At 44.1% G+C, this 19,261-nt stretch overlaps 1 protein-coding gene across 1 annotated transcript in view; it reads right to left on the reverse strand.

Moving 5' to 3' along the window:
* Positions 1–8,941, reverse strand: part of LOC112563940 (homeobox protein slou-like) — a 9,872-nt gene extending 931 nt beyond the window's left edge. The window contains exon 1 of the mRNA XM_025238413.1: positions 6,939–8,941. Within this exon, the coding sequence (XP_025094198.1) occupies positions 6,939–7,497 (559 nt within the window). The 5' untranslated portion in view covers positions 7,498–8,941. The remainder of the gene's footprint in view (positions 1–6,938) is intronic.
* Positions 8,942–19,261: the final 10,320 nt, after the last annotated feature.

Raw genomic sequence — 19,261 nt, forward strand, 5'->3', positions numbered from 1 at the left:
ACACGATTAAAAGGACGAAGAATGATGTAGTGTAGTCTTGATCATTTCAAAGGTAATGTGAATGATGAAGATGACATAAACGTGAGAACAGAGGAAAAGAAAACTTAACTCCTTTACAAAAAGAAGGAAAGAAAAGGAGGATAGCAAGAAATGATGATCATGGTATTACCGACTGCAACTGCCAGACATCGATGGATATTTTAGCTTTCTTCGAACAAAAGAACAAGTATCTTAAACTCACACATATAGAAGACTAGAAAAGATGACTCACAAATCACACACAAAAAAATTATCACATTTAAGATTTTACATTGTTATTATAAGTTATAAATTCTCGCCATGTCCAACCCCTTCCATTGTGGATGAAATGAACGAGGGCGGAGTCAGTCAATAGAGCATCACGTGTTTTCATATAAAAAATTAACTTGGGTACGGTAAAAATATATTATTTGCATCGCAGAAGCGACTGCCAAAAGTAAACCTTCGGTCCGTAGGGAATATTGCGGAGGACGCACATAGACAAGAAAAACGATTGAAATTGCAAATGCAAGAAAAAAACAGGCAAATAATGTGTTTACGAAGAAAATAATAGCGGAGGAAAAAAATACAAAACGATGAGCAGAAACTAATTAACTCACACATGCCGTGTTTTTCTACCAACTTTCAGCAGCAAGAAAAAAAAATCACAGGCAGGGAAATATTTTGTGTTTCTTTATAAGTACTTTTATTGCCTAGATTATGACAAAATAGTTTGGTTGTTACGCGTTGGATCTGCTAAGCCTATGTCAGGATGATACTATCAGGCGGGTCAAGCTTCTCTTACTTGGTTTATTCGCATGCTTCCATTTTACGCGATTAAAAATTGTTTTTGCGACATCTCATATCAAAACATAAAATCACGAGTTATATGTACACCGTTACTGTAGACATAACAACGGAATCCATTTTATTTTTTCTTTCTTGATATCCACCGGAGTAGTTGGGAGAAGGGTTAGCCAGGCTAAAGTGCTGATCGGAGCAAAGAATAACGTAAGGGTGTGTTTTACGCATTTTGAATATTTAATAGAATTTGCTCAGTTTCGATTTGTTATTTTTAATGTTGAATACCCAGGTGTAAAATAACACAAACGTCGATGCTTCGCCAGGTTTGCCCAAATGTTCGTACGATGATGAGCTCAGAACCTGTAGCTCCGAGTAGTCAATGGTGCGGAAATATTACGGGCAATTGATTTGTCCCCTCCCCCCTCTCTGTTCTATCACCTAATATCTCAGGAACAGGCGTAGATAATCGGAGCTGTAACTTCACATTTATTTCGTGACACATACTTTTTCAGCTTTTATATCATCTATGTGTTTCATATAACTCTGTCCTTCCCTGTATTTCGTGACAGTTCACAGCACGAGTTTCTGTCTCTAAGCAGAATCTGCTTGATGTCAAGTTCATCCAAATCCCGTTAATCCATTACTTCGCATTCTATATAGTGTACACCAGTTTTCATTAATGCCGAATGACTGACCGCGACAGGGCCAAGTCCACAGTTTTTGCAAGAGAACGGGTGTGCCCGTACAGGGGTGGGCAAAGGTAAACACTGTTTTCAGAGATGCTAGGGAAAGGTGACATCAGCTTGGGGCAATTCCGGGTGCGCTAGTACCATGAGGGGAAACCCACCCGGAAATCCCTGGAGCAAGCGACAGGGTGGGGCGTGGTACATGTGGGGCTCGTGTTTGAGCGTTCGTTCAGGCCGTTTTTGGGTGTGTTTCCTGGTGTGGTGATTCTGTCATTGATCTTGGTGCGTCGGTTCTGGAAACAGATCTTCATCTGTGGTGGGTCTTTCGGGGTTCAGCTTTGCATAGTTGGCGACTATGAGCTTGAGTGTTGTCTTATGTTCCGTGCTCGCGTCGCACACGGACAGTGGGTACTGGGTGGGTCTTGAACGTGTGTTCTCTGTGCAGCGGCCACCAGCTGCTCGAGGTGAAGGCCGTCCTTGCCCGCCTCGGCTTCCCTGCTCCCCTGGAAGCTCTGCTCCTGCTTCTCTCCTTCCGCCCCTGGGCCTCCCGTCTCGCTGTTGTGGGGGTCGCCATTGTCCAATAGTTGTGTTGGTTGTGTGGGGTGGTGTGGTGTGTGTGGGGGGTTGGGGGTGTGGTGACGCTTTGTTAGGGTTTCGAATCAGTCTTGTTGGCGCGGTGTGCGCCTCTTGTGTGTTGGTTCGGTAGCTTGTTTTGTGCTGCATGTCTAAGGGAGACTGTAGCACGTCCACGTCATCATCTGGACTTGTTGTGTGGGTGTATTTGTCGTCTAGAAAATGTTGGTCAAAAAGCTCCTCCTCCTCGTCTGGAAAAAAACTGAGAAGAGAAAACACATCTTGAAAAGAATTGCAGGACACTTTAAACAGCTTGTAAACATTTTTTACCCTCACAATGTGTGGTGTGGGTGTGTGTGGGGGTGTGTTGTGTGTTTTGTGGTTGGCGGTTGTGTGTTTGTGTGGGTGGTGGTTTGCGACTGGTGGTGTGTGTGGTGTCGTTGTTTGTGGATTGTTGGTGTGGACGTAAAGTGTTGCTGTGTGTGTTCGTTTGTTGTTGTGGGTTTTGTTTGTGGGGTGGGGCTTTTTAAAGTCTTTTTATTCTTTACTTTCTTTAACATTTCAGGTAATTAAATTAGTACACAATGGGGAAAAGCAAATGCAGCCAGCCAAATATTTAACAATCCAAACTCTCAGCCCATCGGCTAAATGTTTCGTAACCAATCGGTCTACTATCCCATTTAACCGCCTTTCCTTGACGCAAACGATTTATTTAATGCAAACGCCTCACACAGACATTTTTCGAGAATACAATTTATATGAGTACTCGCTTTGAAAACTTTTGAAAAATTTTGAAAGGGTCTGATAGCTTTAGTGGTAGGGGTAAATGGTACACTGAGTCTCAAGCACGGCCTGGGGAAAAGGATTCCGACCCTTGCCTTCTGCAAGTCTTACCCTCCATGGTAACTCGTGTACCTATTTATTATTTAACTATTAATTTCTTTCGTTCAGTCACTTAATAGCAGGGACGGACTTTTAAAAAAAAATTACAACCAGTGACCCATTAAAGCAGCTGCACGAACAGCCCTTGTTTGTTTGAGGGAAATGGCGCAGTGTATGCCTACTGACTTCTTTCAGGTGACTAGTCTCCTCGAAGTGTGGAAAGCCTATTACCAGCTCCCTCCCCCCAATACACCAGTTTTAAATCATACACATCCAAGCAAACATTGCCCTAACCCTCGCCCTCACGTCCAATTACAAATATACAGCCCTAAAAATGACATTAAAGGGTTTCTGTGACTCATGCCCTCGCCATTACGGCTCCAAAAGCAGGTTCGGTCCCTTTGATGTCCTCAGTGCTTGTGTGGCGATTGTATTCATCACCACTTCCTGCTCCTTGAAGTCAGTAACCAGACACCGCTCTTCAAATCGAAAGGTAAGTGCAAAATAAACGTCCTGCATTACTGTCAGCTGACAAGTGTTCCTGATTTCACTTCTCTTAGTGCAGAGGTGCACTGGTTGAACTTAAACCTACCCGTTCTTTGTCCTCCGGGTACCAATAACGGAAGTGTGATCAGCGAATTTTGCGTGATCTTATGAAAAATTGGGGGAATGTTAATGAGCCACCCACTTCTTTCAGTAAGAACTTAATACCTGGGAACTGGTAGTTTGATATATAGGTCTTGAGAGAGTCAAAACCTGTCAAAGAAGTGACAAACTCAACAATAGTCTGAACAGAATTAGGGAGGACCAGAGCTTAAACGTCTAGCGGGGATCATTTTCTTCTTAATCATGACCCAGTCAACTTATTGCAAAATACCATTCCAAAAATCTGGGTGAACCCACAACCCTTTCCGTTCACGAGACGCATGCTACTCACAGGTAACAGAAACAGGTAAAAACATAGACAACACGATTGTACAAGGTTACATTTACTGTAGGGAATTGGAGGTTTGATACCATATCTGGACAAACATTGTGAGTCTGACTCCTTCTGTACACGATATACATTTCTCCAAAACAAAGGGAACATAGAAGAACAGTAATTTTCATTGATCTTGACCCAATTATGAAAAAAAAATAATGTCAGTCCACTAAACCATAAAATTGACCATGATGTACTTTTCTTGTCATAAAGGCGTTTACAGAATTTCGTGTTCTAGTAATTGTATTTTAAAGTTTACATTTCACAAGAAAATGTGGCTCCACATACTTTTCATTTTGGTGTCATTATTTTCATGATCCTAATTATCATATTTATATTGCTGCTCACCACTACAAGCCACCAGTAATTTTTTGTGCTGGCGCTGTGACAGTCCGGTCTGTTTTGTTCTTTCACGGTTTATTTCTACACCGAGTACTTTGTTTCGCAGGTACCCGAGACAACACGGGTGTGTGGGTGGGGTGGGAAGGAAGTAGTAAGTATGCATTGATGAGCGAATGGATGTGAGTCTTTGTGTGATACCTAAAGGGTCGTCTGACCGGATGAGTTCCTGTAATTTTTATCGTTTGAATGACTTGATAGAAATAAATTTGTCTTTCTTTTATATGTTTCATTGCGAAATCACTCCTAATATTATTGTTAATATACCAGTAACTTTAATTTGAATTGATACTGACTCAATCATTGAAATATTCGAAGCGACGAGGTACATACAGATTCAAATTTAGAGTGTACCCCCTGACCTATTTTTATGATTGATTTTCTATTCCTGTGCATTACCCATAATATTTATCTTGCAATTTATAATTATTTTGAAATTTAAAATTATTTTCCTATATATATATAGATCTTTCTAAATAATCACCTTCTTGTACATCAGCGAGTGTGAACTTGTTTTTAATAGAATTCCCACAACTGTTCTTTATTACCTCCCTTCCTCCCCCCTCTCACCCGCACTTTCTACCATCACGTGTTCATTATCGAAAACATTTGTCCCACGGATGTCTCTCTCTCTTGTCCTCTTAGTGCTGTGCGCATGTCCCCGGGGGGTTGATGACAGCCAGACTTGCCCATGAGTCAGCTGCTGGGTCCACATGCGGCAAATCCTGTCGGCAAATTTGTCGTCGAGAGTTTAAACATACCTACATTAAAACTGCGGCCTGTCAAAGTCATATCGCTTAGCATGGAGACCCAGGCTGTAATGGGTCGCCATTATCTGACCGTCGGTGATTAAAGAAGCAATGGCTGGAGTGGTGTACTCAGCACTCTGTCTTATCACCTGGATCCAGTTTCCCCTTTTGAAATCAGCGGTTACCTCCCTCGTGAAAGACGAGCCAATGTAGCTGGAGCTTCAGGCTAATTTATGGATTACATTTTCTTTTTTATGTCTCTTCTAAAGTGGATGCTTCTTACAGGTCTTCACACACTTGTACTCAACCCTGGGCGCCGCTAGCTGTTCCTCAGTTCTCTGTGTAGTTGCGCCGAGCGTGTGTCGCAAGCTTTAGGATAGTAGTCGCACTTCAGTTCTCTAGCACGAATTTCAAGCATTTTGTTTTTTTTGTCTAATCATTGTGCAATACATTATTTCCTCTGGATAAATAATCTTCTTTCGTTTTGACATACTCGCCTTCAAACATGCACAGAAAGATACACTCGTGACGTAACGTTTGTAACGTATGGTTGCAGTTCTCCCATTGGTTGAAGTCTTGACAACGCAAATGCATCCACAGTGTACTATGTTGATGTTTGTGATGCTGGCTTGTTTCTGTGTTTGGTAAGGTGTTTCTTGGGAACATAAGAAGATAGTCACTCAGATTCACGAAATAAAAGTTTAACTAGTCATTAGAAAAAAACCCACCCTCGCATCATGACGGTTATCTGGACTGGGTTTACTTATTACATAATGTGTGTAAATAGAATGTGTCATGTGTGTGTGTGTGTGCCCAAGCATTGTGAATGTGAATGAATGTATACTTCAGCTCATTAATGTTCTTCTCGATTGCAAAACACTTCCTATAAATAAAGAAACAAGCTGTGCCTCCATTGATGCCTTACCCAAAGTAGCTTTCACTTTGTTTTGCTACACTTTTGTTTGTTTTTCTGGTTGTAGTTTCAGTCAAGGGTCTGTGTATCTGTGTACATGCCAACGAGATGGCGAGAGTTAAAATTTTGTTGTTGTTGTGATAAATATTAGGCAACCAGTAAGGCATGTAGGGATCTTTATAGACGAAAAAGATGTTTATACTGCAAGCTTCAACAGCTCATACTTTTGCCTGTGTAGAGAATATATACGAATAAAGAAACATAATACAAGTTTGAACTGGGTCAAAGGATAAATCAACATTCTCTGTGTAAGAATAATACCCCCACCAGTTCCTTTCCAATTTTTAACAACTTTACTGTTCATGAGAAGTGACTGCTGTTCAACAGTTCGATTAACCATCATCTCATATTTTCAGAAAAACCTTTTCCATTTGATCTAAGCGCACTTTAAAATTATCGACAATTACAGACATTATATTGTCTTCTTTCCTCTTTTTGCCATATGAACAAGTATTGTGGTAGAAGACCGGAAATCCTGTTCGGTTCAACAGCTCGGGGTGCAAAGGCTTTGATGAGCACATATCCGCATTCATACACATTTAAGAGCTCAAACAAGTCCGGCCTCTTCCATACAACTTATACACACACACGCGCGCGCATATTCATTTACGATTTCCAGATATATGCATACAATTATTATCGCAAACTGAATGAGGCTGTGCTTGCCTGCAATTTCTTTCGTTCTCAAAGTTATGATGATGTTAATGATAATTATGAAGATGACGACGATGATGTTATTATTAAACAGTCTCCTGCTGGTTTTATCTGTTCTCTATCAAGTAATCCAACATAATGGAATAATTTGAAACTAAGTGATTTCAAAACTCATCTGGTTTCCCAAATAAACTTGAGGCATAGCGGACAAAGCTCACCTGACATTTCACTGGAGTGCGCCCTCGCCTCCGTCCTCCCCTGGAAGAAACCCACGTCAGCTCCGCGGCGACGGCTGCACACGACTGCCCGGCCATGGAACTTGTTGGGGTCCAGAATGTCGTCCACCATGAAGGACGTCACCTGCTTGCTCTGCAGGTCCTCGCCAGCCTCGCACCGGAAGTCGTCCTCCTCTTCGCCGTCGTCATAGCGACGATGAGGTCGCCGGAGTGGCGTGCAGTGAGGATGACGTGGACCTGAGAGACGTGAGGTGACACTGAGGTCGTCGCTGGCGGGTGGAGGAGTCAGGTCGGCGGGTGGCCTCGGCCTGCAGGCAGCTTCTCCTCCCCTCAAGTCTAGTGGCCCTTCCTCCTCGTGGTGGTACATCGAGCCCTCGTCGGACGACGACAGGGAATCGTTGTCTCTGCGGAGGTCGTCGTCCTCGCAGTCATCTGCAACGTCCTTTTCTGGCCGCGTGTTTCTCACGTGACTGTTCTCGCCAGCCACTGACCTACTGACCTCTGCCCTAGAATCGTGTTTATCGTTTTCACTGTCAATCATTTTGAAGTCTTCAACTTCGCCGCTAATTTTTCTGTCTTTCCTCTCTCAGGACGAGAAGAAAGTTTGGCCTACACACCTAGATGGCAGATTCTTCTTCAAAAAGCTCTCTCGTGACAAAAGTTGCTGCATCGTCTGTAAAAACCATATCTCATAAACATTTCAATGTGTTCAAATTTAAATGAAAATAAAACAGTTGACTATCTCTGTTGAAGTTAGAGTCTTCAAGTTCACCTGGAGACAGGAGTATTTTTTTTTTCATGTCAACCTTTATAATCATCGCCAGTTAGCGAGCAGAAGTCTCGGTGTGGTAACAGAGTCTCTTTTGCACTCTTTTAATTTAATCTGCCAGTAACTGTAAATCCACTCATTTTGTTCACTCCTGTGCGCTGACGGCAAGCAGACGACCGGTGTATCAGTTACATGTTTACCGTCTGCAGCCTCGCTTTCAGTTAGTTTAAGGTCACGACACGGTCCTTTTTTATAATTGCTTCTTCTCGGTTCCGCTTTTCCATTCCGTCAAATCTTTGATCCTTCTGTCCATCGAGGTACACTGTCTCTCTTCTTAAAGTGCAAGAGAGAGGGAAGACGCAGCTACACGGTCTGGGGTGGATTGAAAAAAAGGAAAAGAGAAAGCTCGCATGCCCACACTTAAAAGCTACGCGGGGTGGAGAAGGGGGTCAAAGGGGAGAGGGGTACAGGATAACCGAGACCACCCGACTGTCCGTCTCCAGTTTCTCGAAGTGAAAATCCAACACCTCTAGTAAACTCCACCCGAGAGCCGAGGCTTCCTGATGTTTGCTCTCCCCAACTTCACCCTTGCTTCCTCCTCCATTGCCTGTGTTAGTTCCCCCCAGACCTCTCTCCTCCGCCATTCACGGCGGCAGCAGAAAATTATTGAAATGAGCTAACCGCCGGCTCGATCGGCGTCTGTAATTGGTCATCAATTTGCCCCATTGAGGCAGGGGGCGGGCCGAGCGGCGGAGGGCACAGACCGGCAAACATGGCCGCCACGCGCGGCGCGCGCCAACGCACAGGAAGCGATGTCTGTGGATAGGAGTGAGAGGAAGTGTGTGAGAGTCAGAAGAAAATAGGAAAACAACCAGTGAATGAGAGAAAGACAGAATAAAAAAAGCGAGAAAGAGAACTGTAAGAAGGGAGGGACAGAAAGAGAGATAGCGAGGAGGGGGAGATAATCAGAGAAATTGCTAGAATGGTAGGGGTAGGAGAGAAAAAAAAAAAAAAACGAAAAAGAGAAAAGAGGGTTGAAGCGGAAAAGCACGTGATGCTAAAAAGCGGACGCTATTACATATAAAGTTTGAAGTTGTACGTTGTAGCGACTGTTGTTAAACATGTATGTAGTGTTGATTGTGTGAAGAACGTTTTAAACTGAGATAATTCAGTGTGTCCGAATGTAGTCAGGAACATTCCATGCCTGACAAAGGGAATTCTGTTTTAGTAACTGGCTAAAAAAAAGTGTAATATAATTTTTTGTAAATCAATGAAGAGCATGGCAATCAAACTCGGTTGCCTGTCTCGAAAAGCTTGAGGAAACGACTAGTATTTACGAATACCTTCCTGAAGACTGCTCACTGGGAGGAGGTGGAGTTGTATTGAGAAAGATAAATCACGAATCTTCTCGTTTAGCATGGAATATTCCTCAGCGCAGGCTCCATGAACTTACTTCATGAGAGTAAGACCGACTAGAATGTAATATATATAAATATATAAAAATTATTTATATATCAAACTGACCGAAGGAAGGCAAGAACTAACGCAAGCAAACAACCAAGACATGCTCATAAAAGCAACAAAGCATGAAATAGCAAAAGCATGCAAAGCTGACTGTAGGATAAGCACAAACCTATAATGACAGGCAAGTCGACTACAGAGACAGCCTCGCCTTACGAGTTCCAATATGGCGGCTAGTAAACTTCATACAGAGCCATTCAGGCTACAGTCCTTATTTGAAGTATCCCTGTATTTTGTAATTCTGCAAGCTGTGAGCAGATTTTGGTTACACATCCTTCATCTCACATGGCATTCTATGTTTGTTGTGTGCATCCGTCCGTCCTTTTTTCTGTGAAGCTCTCCGAGCCTGCCCGTTGGACCGCGATATTGTGGTAAATAAGTTTCACATGGGCCAGATGAATACAATAAATATTTTTCAACTTAAGGCAACCTTCATTTTTCTTTTAAATACCGGATATGTTCATTATATCTTAGTGTTATGTGTACAAAACTGCCTAAAAATAGACCGTATTGCATGATACTGACGAGGACACTTAAAACAAGATACACAAGTCACTGCAGCTTAGAGACAAATGTTTAGCGATTCCAGCTATAAATGCAGGACAAGAGCACAATAAATTTATATTTTTACAGTGCACTCATTCTCTTTGTTGTCAAGAACAACGCACATAAGAAGGTGGCAGACAATGATTACTTCTTGTCACCGGAAGTGACGTAGAGTTTCAGCCACCGCGCACAATCATCGCTGTCCCGTTGACCCACTTTTTTGTGATTCGTATTTGTGTTCATTTCCCTTTTCCATGGTCCCACTTTTTATTTATTTTATTTATTTATTTGGAATTCGTAGTTATATTCCCATCTATTTCTTCGAAAGAGTAACATCTGAAAAATTTGTCAGAAAAGTAAATTTATTATGGTTGCCACTGAAAGGAGCATTCCTCTTTAGCTCTCTCACAATAAGCTCTTTCTTTTCTCGGATATTCGTTTTCTTGGATATTCAGCTTCCTTCTCAAGATGGTGCATGTAAACGCCATCAGATGTTACTCCTTCACTTCCATTGAAGAAGTGGTGGGTCCTCGTGTGCCATTGAATGAAACGTTGTGGGTCCTCGTGTGCCATTGGATTGTGTCAACTCGACTTATTCTACGCAAATTTAGCTTCCTAACTCATGCTATGGGTTCTAATATCTCATTTCTCGCCCTCAGTCAGATATTATCCTCTTTATAACCTAAAGGCCTTTTCTGCCATGGCGCAGTAATTTCAGACTGTGTCTTCAAATTAACCCTCAAGTGTTATTTTTCATTCTGTTCAAACTGTATATTTTTTTTAGATAGACTGTGACACGTTCTTCTTTGTCTTATCCAGTAAGATGTCTTGCTGCCAGATAGCTTCAAGTTGATTCTCCTAATGGTCTGGTGAGATGGACCCATCAGTAAACATCGCCCAATCCTCAAAGACTCAAAGTTCAACTCCTACTTTCTTGCACGTCTAATTGTGTGTGGGGGGATGGGAGAGGATGTGGGTTGGGGTTGGGGGAACTTCCTACAACATACGAGGCTTGTGGTAGAAGAATCTCTGTCCTCTCATTCGACACAGAAACGGTCTGCAGTTGACAACACAGTGGCTTGCGCATGCGTCAGCGGGTGGATGGGCGTCAGACACCTCTTCGTGGGGTTAGCGCATGACTTCGGTAACTGTCGTCTGCTTGGTAGTCTGGACGCTGGCGCCTAAGCCGTCCGCAAGGCAAACCACTGTCGACTTTCAAGTTTGCTTAATCCTTTAATTAGTTTAACGGTCATGATAAACTCACAGTTTCACTTCCTTGAACTATTTTTTAAACAAGGAAGGTAAAAAAAGGACGGGAAGAAGAGGGGAGAAAAGGTTAGTTCGAGGAAGGGGTTGTTGATCTAAGTGGTATCTCTCTCTTTCTGTGAGAGAGAAGGGTGGTGGAAATGGAAGAAAATTGCCAAAAAGCAAACAATATTAACAAATAAAGTATCAAACAATAGCATAATCATACTAACGACTACAAATTCCCAATAACAGCATGATCATATTATTAACTTATAATTCATCGCAAGGCACACTCTCACAAACGTGTTGTCTGTAGATAAATAGTTCTTTGAGGATAAATACTAGATGAAATGATAAAAGAATATAAAAGATTAAATATAAATTGTCAGTGAGCCACAGTCACAGGGGGTGAGTCACTGGTAGTAAATGTTTTGGTAGAAAGTATAAAAAATAATTAAATAACCACCCTTGTACCACTATGTCTTATTTACTTTCGCAGAAGAAAACAGACTGACTCCCATGAAGTAGGTGGACCCAATGGACAAGAGAAGTGAGCTTTGCCTACTGGCCAGCTGGACCTTCATTCATAGCTTGAGGTCTGTGAAACATGGCGTCCAACCTGGACCCCCACACACCTGTGTTTGGATGAGATTTTAAGTGAAAGATAGTTTTGTAACCCGAAATTTTTCAAGGACTTGATTTAAAACATCGTTGTCTATCATTCAGCCAAGTCATATTTTTCATATTTTACAGCCAAAGGTATCATGTAACCAGTTTTAAATATTAATTGTAAGAGATTTGACGAGTTTGTGGATTGTTGAATATGTAAAGTGTCGAATCTCATCGTCTTCTTCCGATGAAGTACTTGTGTATTCATTGCTTGGTGTGTGACATGCTCTCTGCGGATGCCCATCAAAAGTTGTTTGCTTTCCAGGTCTTCGTGGGTACTCAGATGTTGGTGGACTTCGCACAGGGTGAGGAAACTGCCCTTGTTGTACTTATGGTTAGCAGAAGTTGAAAAAGAGGCTTGAATAGGACACTTCTCCTTTACTGATCATCATCGATACATGTATGATTACATGCAGCAACTTCTCAGTCTCCCTGCCCTGCACCTCCATCGACGGGATCCGTTCGTCACTCGACGGCCGCTCGTACCAGTCGAAAGTGCGGCGAGTCGGAGCCCAGCCAGGACCCGCCTTTTGTTGTTGTCAGAGGGGAGGTAGAGGGGGAGGCGAGGTAACGATGTTTTCAGCTCGCCATTCAGAGAGGACGGGCGCTGTGTCCTCACCTAGTCTCGGGCTTGTTGACGCAGTGCGACACGGCGCGGGGGCAGACAACGCTGCCATTGGCGCGCGCTAATGAAAAATAAATCGCGGCGAGAGCGGTAAACAATCGGCGACGTTTAGCGAGCACCCGGCTGAGTACCCGCTTACCGCAGGGTGCCGCCACCCGGCACCGTCTTCTTTGCCTGGTCCTCGTGTTTTTTTTATCCCCCCACACCACCCCCAGGGTAGACAATGGAGAGTACTAACGGGTGAGGCTGATGGGAGGAGGGGAAATCAAATGTCTCGGCGATGGTGGATGCAAAGATGGACATAGAGGTAGGGTGTAGGCGTAGGCAGGCATGCACGCGTGTATGTTTGTAAGGTTTTGTGTTGGTATGGATGGACAGACTGAAGGATGGACGAACAGATTAATGGATTCGACTCTGTACAGACTATACCAGGAGTGTGGTGGTATTAGAATACAAATATTTTATATCACAACAAAACGAAACAAAGTAATAAATAGTCTTTATAGTTTTATCATAAATAAATGGGATTCAAGCTCGGAGTGTTCTTTCCTCGGTTTGTAAGAGAGGATTGTTGAAAAGAAAGAAAGATGCAAAGGAATAGAAAGAGAGGGCGTCGATCCAATTAGCGGATGAAGACGCAGTTAGTAACTCTATTAACGGGAGGACGGCCAGCCGTCGAGCCAAACCAGACAGAGGCGCGTGCGGTGCTTGTGGGAGGCGGTCCCGTCCCGCTGCTCGCGCACGTTTGTCCCCCCGCGAGCGTCCGCCATGTTGGTGGCTGTGTGGCAACGACACCTCGCCATGACAACAGGCGCGTGAGTGCAGCCAAACACTCATTACTTGTGCACGTGCAGTTGTACACTCGGCGATCTCTCACGCACTCTCGCCCTGATGGAAGAAAACTGAGTTGTGTTTTCACCACCTCACTGGCATGCAGTTGAGGACAGGTTGAACTGTACACAATAGGACAGGTTAAGTTGTACACAAAAGGCTGATATTATTTTATTCTACTAAACTGTTGTTTTTCCTAATGTATTCAAATAAATAGTAAACCTGTTTTATTTACTTTACTTTAACCACAGTTGTTTTTCAAGTAAGCAGACCAGTGGACAGACCTGTCACATCACTCGTGCGTAACACAGTTTCCTCGTGCAGCCGGACCCTCAGATGTTTTGCTGTTTGTTGTTTATTTTTCCTTCAGCATGTCCTGTCTGGTGCAAAACAAATAACTTTTATCAAAAAATACTGAACACTCATTTAACTAAAATGTAGAAAAAATTTTTATTCATAATGGGATCACTCCCCACCACTGCTCTGGGGAGCAAGCGCAGTAAACACTCTTGAAGAGATCGTTTTCTAGTCTGACTTTGGTTACTCCCTCACCTACCCGGTTCACACCTACAACAATTATAAACATGATCTTAAAAAGCTAGCCAACATTTTTGATAACGTTAGTTTAAAGGAAATTTACTATTGACTGATGATGCTAGTTTGTTTTCCAGATTTCAATTCTTAGAAAATAAATCCACCGTTTCTTAAAAAAAAAAAAACCCCGTGTTGAGTTTATCAAAGAAGGTATTTTTTCATGTTCCAATATTGAGACATATTGTTCAAAATGTAAGCTCACTGATGTGTCAAAAATCAAGGAAGCCCCAAACTTCAAAACACCAGGTGTGCAGGTGAAGACGTAGGCACGTGATAAATGTGTATTTCCCTTGCAAGAGGCTGTCAACGGCCATCCATAACAACACGAGAAAGTCGTTATGACGTCATGACATCTACCTGTGTATCTAACAAAAAGCTATTCTGTCAGTCACGCACATCCACAGAAGACGTCTCCTGATGGGATAAAGGGTGGAGACGCCTTTCTAGACTGATCGTGTTGCACCCGACATGTTACACTACCCGCATAAAACACCCAACAGCATCGTGCACCTGAGAAGCACAGCATCTGTTGCTCCTATGTCTGTAGTTCATCATCACGAAGTAGAATGTCTGCCTTCATGTGACTAAAAGAGAGAAAGAAACAAACGAAAAGAAAAAAAAAACAAAAACAATAAAGTACAAAAAACGACAAGGACGAAGAAAGGTTGGGTAAACATAAAAAACTCTCAAATACTGAATCTGCTTCTACGATGAAACCTTACACAAGAGTGCATAAAGTTCGAGTGTCTTTATTCCAACAGACTGATATCTTAAAGACTTAAACGATTAAGGATCCTTCTGTTGAGTGGAAGGAAGATCGGAGTATCACGAGTCCTTCAGAAAAAAATTCCACCCGGAGTCTGAAGCGTCTGCCCTCCGTACGACGAGGAGTCGCTTTCAAGTCCGTGTTAAATGAACGGGAAAGCTTCCTTTGAAGACAGAAGTAAGTGATCGGCATCACTGTGTGGTCCCCACATCGGGGCGTGGGGGACTAGCTGTTTCCTACGGGTCCGGCGTTTTGCTCCATGTGTTCCCTGGCACTGCCGGGCCCCTAGCGGTTGTTTCCAAACAACTTGCACCGGAGTCTGGCCACTCAAGCGCACTGGGGCCTGCAAGCGCGCCCTTGGACAGTCTTTAAAGACAAGAGAAAAAAGAGAATGCTTCATTGCCAGATTTTAATGGTCATTGTTCTGGGGTTACGGGCGCTTCTGTTGCCAAGTTTTCCCCCCCGTGCTCGCCCGGGCTCAATTCTTTTCAGCCCTCGCATCTGTCGAGACGAGAAGGTTCCTCTGTGACGTGTCTGTCGGGTGGTTGACTAAGCAGCGAGTGTTCTTGCTTTCGCCGAAGCAGTTGCATACTCATCGAAGGAAAGGTCTCAGAAAATATTAGATAATGATGTCGAAAGCGAAGATTTTAAATAAAGCGAAAAAATAAATAAAGAAATAAATAACGCAAAAGCATTTTTGGGGTGTTAAAAATATATATAATGCAACACTAGATAATTTGTTGTCAGTCTTCTTCAAAACCGTTTCATAGATTTGAAGCAACTTAATTTTTCTACAACAAAAGAATCTTTCTTGGCGGGAAAAGTGTACTAAATGATGTCAGTTTAGTCTTCGTGTGTGTTGGGTAGGATTGGTTAGGTTTGGTCTTGCTTTAGTTCTGACAGGGTTAATTTCTTTAAACTTTAACATTCGTGTTCATTAACACAAGTGGAGAGCTGAGAGAGTCTCACACCTTCTCAGACCAAAGTGTGGGACCAGGACCTTGTTAATGCGCCCAACCTTCTTCTGTCCCCTTGGACAATGTGGACATCCACCGCCGTGAGCCTCCTTTCGTAGCAACGAAAAATCTGGAACTTCCACCCCTCCACCAAACCTTCGACTAAACGATAGACACAATTTTCTGCTTTCCAAGCGATTTCGCTTGGTGAGATGAGGGCAAAGGAAACCGATGCGGGCATATTTGCCGGCCGGTACTCCAGGGACAAGCGCTTGGCCAAGGCGACACTCAATTACACGAAGCGATGTTTTCTCCTCCTTTTTTTTCAACTCGCAGGCAGCGTGCAAGCTGTGACCCGCAACGACCCGTACGGAGGGGGGGATGTAAAGGTTAAGGGCCGTGGGTGGGGGAAGGACAAGGGCTCTCTGGGTGGGATGAAGTGAGATGTGATTATTTCTGGAGCTGGAAGACGTAGGAAGGGAGTGAACAAAGTCAGTGGGATGCACGTTTGTTTGATGAAGGATGCTCGTGAAATCGTGTTACTTTGCCTGGCCACCTTCATTTTTCTCATACCCGACGGTGCTTGCAGTCTTAATAACTAACATAAGACAACATAAAAAGCCATGTTCTTCCTTTCCTACCTTCTCTCTTTCATCCTCTCTCTTCTATACAGATGTACTATCTCGTCGCGTGTGGCGGTGGTGGCGGTGAGGAGAAGGGTACTTGTGTTTGTTTCCCTACTGATGGAAACGCTTTATCATCAAATTACCCAAACCACCCGTTTCAGCCATCTTTAGCATTCTGGGTAGAAAATGACTAACATAATATATAATTATGATTTCTCACTCTTTTTGCCCAAGATTTTGTTATAATTACAAAAAGACTCTTGTAACCGACTTACACCTACACATGGCCTATACACGACTAATAGATAACCTATATATGACCGATACTTGGCTGATATATACCTATACATACCCGATACATCCCTATACAAAACCTATACACGAACGATACAAACCTATACATGACCAATACAAGACTGCTACATCCACGATAAAAGACCGATTCAAAGACAATCCTTGCGACTCATTGCAAGGTCCCCCGGCCTTTTCCGATTCTTTATTTCCTCAATTTGTCCATCCCTCTAAAACGCCGCCCACCCCACCCCACCCCGCTCTCCGCGCCACCCCATCTTTTGTTGCTGCACTGACGCAGCGCGGATATCGATCTCGAGGCTCGCCCCCTTCGATCAGGCGGCGGGGCTCGGGCCAGCTCATTATAAGCTTTCTCTCGAGGAGGGAAATTTTACGTCCAGCGGTTCTCGTAAGTGACTATTAGCCTTGTCGACCGGTGCCAATTTTCACGCCAAGTCGCAGAACGCTCGTCCACCGCGCATGAAATCGATTCGGGGTGAAATTGTGATATAATGAGATCCATTAAGTGGATATCAGCCGGAAGAGTTATCATTTGGTGCCGGAAGAAAGGTAGGGGGTGGTGGGGATGGGGATTCTGGGTAGGCGCTGCTGCGACGGCGTGTGAATGTCTTGAGGAGGCACAGCAACGAAATAATTCCTTGCAAACAGATCTCGGAGGTGTCTGGCGAGGGGTTAGTGGGGAAGGCAGGAAAGGGGGGAAAAGGTTGGCCATCGGCATACAAAACGGTGTGCTTCCGGACAGAATGACGTCACATCCGCTTTGTGACCCTCCCCGGGACCGATTGATCTAACCTGCCTGATAAATCAATTGGCGAGGCCGGCATCCCAGGCGTGAAGATGCCTCCAAATGGCGGAGCCTCCGTGCGCGGGCGCAGAATCTAAACATTTGAAGTGCACAACAGTCGTGGTGTTCAGCGTCTGTACAGGCCTGGAGAGGCCCCCTTCTTCCACGCGCCCGCGCGCGGGCAGTGCAGCGTAATGAAATGCCGCTCGTTATGCAAGGGTGGGAAATGGAAACGTGAACATCTTGAAGAGATCTTCAGTTGATCTCCCTGCCTAGAAAATTGCCTCTTGCAGATGGTGTGGGCAAAGACATATTATCGAAGCGTCCCATCGGCCAAAATACTCAATTATTGCTAACTCAAGGGCTTCCGGAAGGCGAGGGGCGGACAACCAGCAGGGCTTGTCCCTTGTTGAGAGGGTCGTTTAAAGTTAATTACAAAGATGCTATCCACAGTGCCGGCCCGTCCTAGAGGTCCAGATCGTGCGTTTTTTTTTTAAATCCCGAGAACACCATCACCTTCTTCCACACACACATTCTCTTTTCTTATACATCTCTCTTCTCTCTCTCCTCTCTCCTCCCATTCCCTCCTCCCCTACTCGCTCTTGCCTGGCGTTAACGTACAGCCGTGATAACGTCTTCAATTCTTGGCGGCTGCTCGTTCCCAACGCACCTCCAATTTGTCTGATCGCCGCTGTCCTTCAGTGATACTTACCCCGATAGTGGACGATACTATTAGAGATAGTGTGTGATACCATTAGAGATAGCGCGTGCTAATCTCGCTCGTGCTGCCCGTCGCACGCACCTTGAGCGCGTGATGCTGCCAGATAGGGGCTGATGGACGAGAGCGAAGCCCCGGCCCAAAATGACCTCGTCCGGAGAGAATAATACTCGGCCGACGATCTTGGGCCTCCTCCTTGCAGTGAACCGCAACTTTCAATTGTCTTTCCAAAAGCCGTCGTGTTTAGAGGGCAGATAATTCCTGCGAGGTGCATGAGGGCCGAGATTGCGCTCCCTTGAGACTTTCTGATGTTCGTCATAGTCGCTGTGACCTCCCTTCCCCGAATCCCACCCTCCATCCTACTACCACTCCGACCTCCCCACCCCAACCTACCCTGTCCCGCTATTGCTTCCCGCGTGATCTCGCCGGACCAGATCCGAGAAATGACCTGCTGAACAGTTTGCATCCTCATTGTGCGAGAGAAATGGGGGAGACGGCCGTTTGGAGCGTTCACGCGTCACGAGATGACCTCGCGTCAACGCGACGTGCGGGCTGCGTGAAGTGACCTGTGTGACTCTCGTCTACTACAGGGACTACTACAACGACCGCTCATCTCCCGGCGACTTCTGTGCTCCAGTGTCGAGAGAATGAAGTAATTTCAAAGTTTTCGCGATCAGGATAAACGTCTCCAAATTTGTCTTCTACTGACAGAGAGTGATAAAGGAGTTGGGACGGGGAGTCCGATCTACAAATCTTTTTATTTTTCTTCGTCAGATGAGTGATGAAGACAATGAAGAGATAAGAGAGGAGTGAATGCACTCAGCCTTTCTCGGTCTGTCGGTCTGACAATGACAATTTGCCACGTCCCCCACCCCCCAATGATACCTTTCGTAAATAATACATTTTAACACTCTTTTTCACAATTTCAAGACACAAGTCAGTAGGTGCGGTGTTTTTATACAGTTTATTTGTGACTAGTGCTAGACATTAGGTGACTTTTAAACTGATGTAAAAATATTTCTCTGGAAAATATCCGGGCTCTTAGTCTCCACAAAACACCTTCAAAACTCACATCAAATTGCCGTTGATCATTAGAGTTATGACTCAAAAAACTGAGAGAGAGATAATAAAACACAAAAAAGAAAGAAATTCCTTGAATACAAAGCAAACTGTGGAAGATTCCAGCTCATGGGCCAACAAGGAGTCTGGGCCAAGCATCGGAATGGTTCTCAATGGTAACATAATCTTATCTCTCGTCTTTTATCATCAAAAGGTCTGCGAATGGAGAGCATGTGGGAATGGCATCATGGGAAATGTAGCTGTGTCCAAATGAGGCTGAT

This window comes from Pomacea canaliculata, linkage group LG5 (assembly GCF_003073045.1).
Source record: "Pomacea canaliculata isolate SZHN2017 linkage group LG5, ASM307304v1, whole genome shotgun sequence".
In the NCBI taxonomy this organism is placed as follows: domain Eukaryota; kingdom Metazoa; phylum Mollusca; class Gastropoda; order Architaenioglossa; family Ampullariidae; genus Pomacea; species Pomacea canaliculata.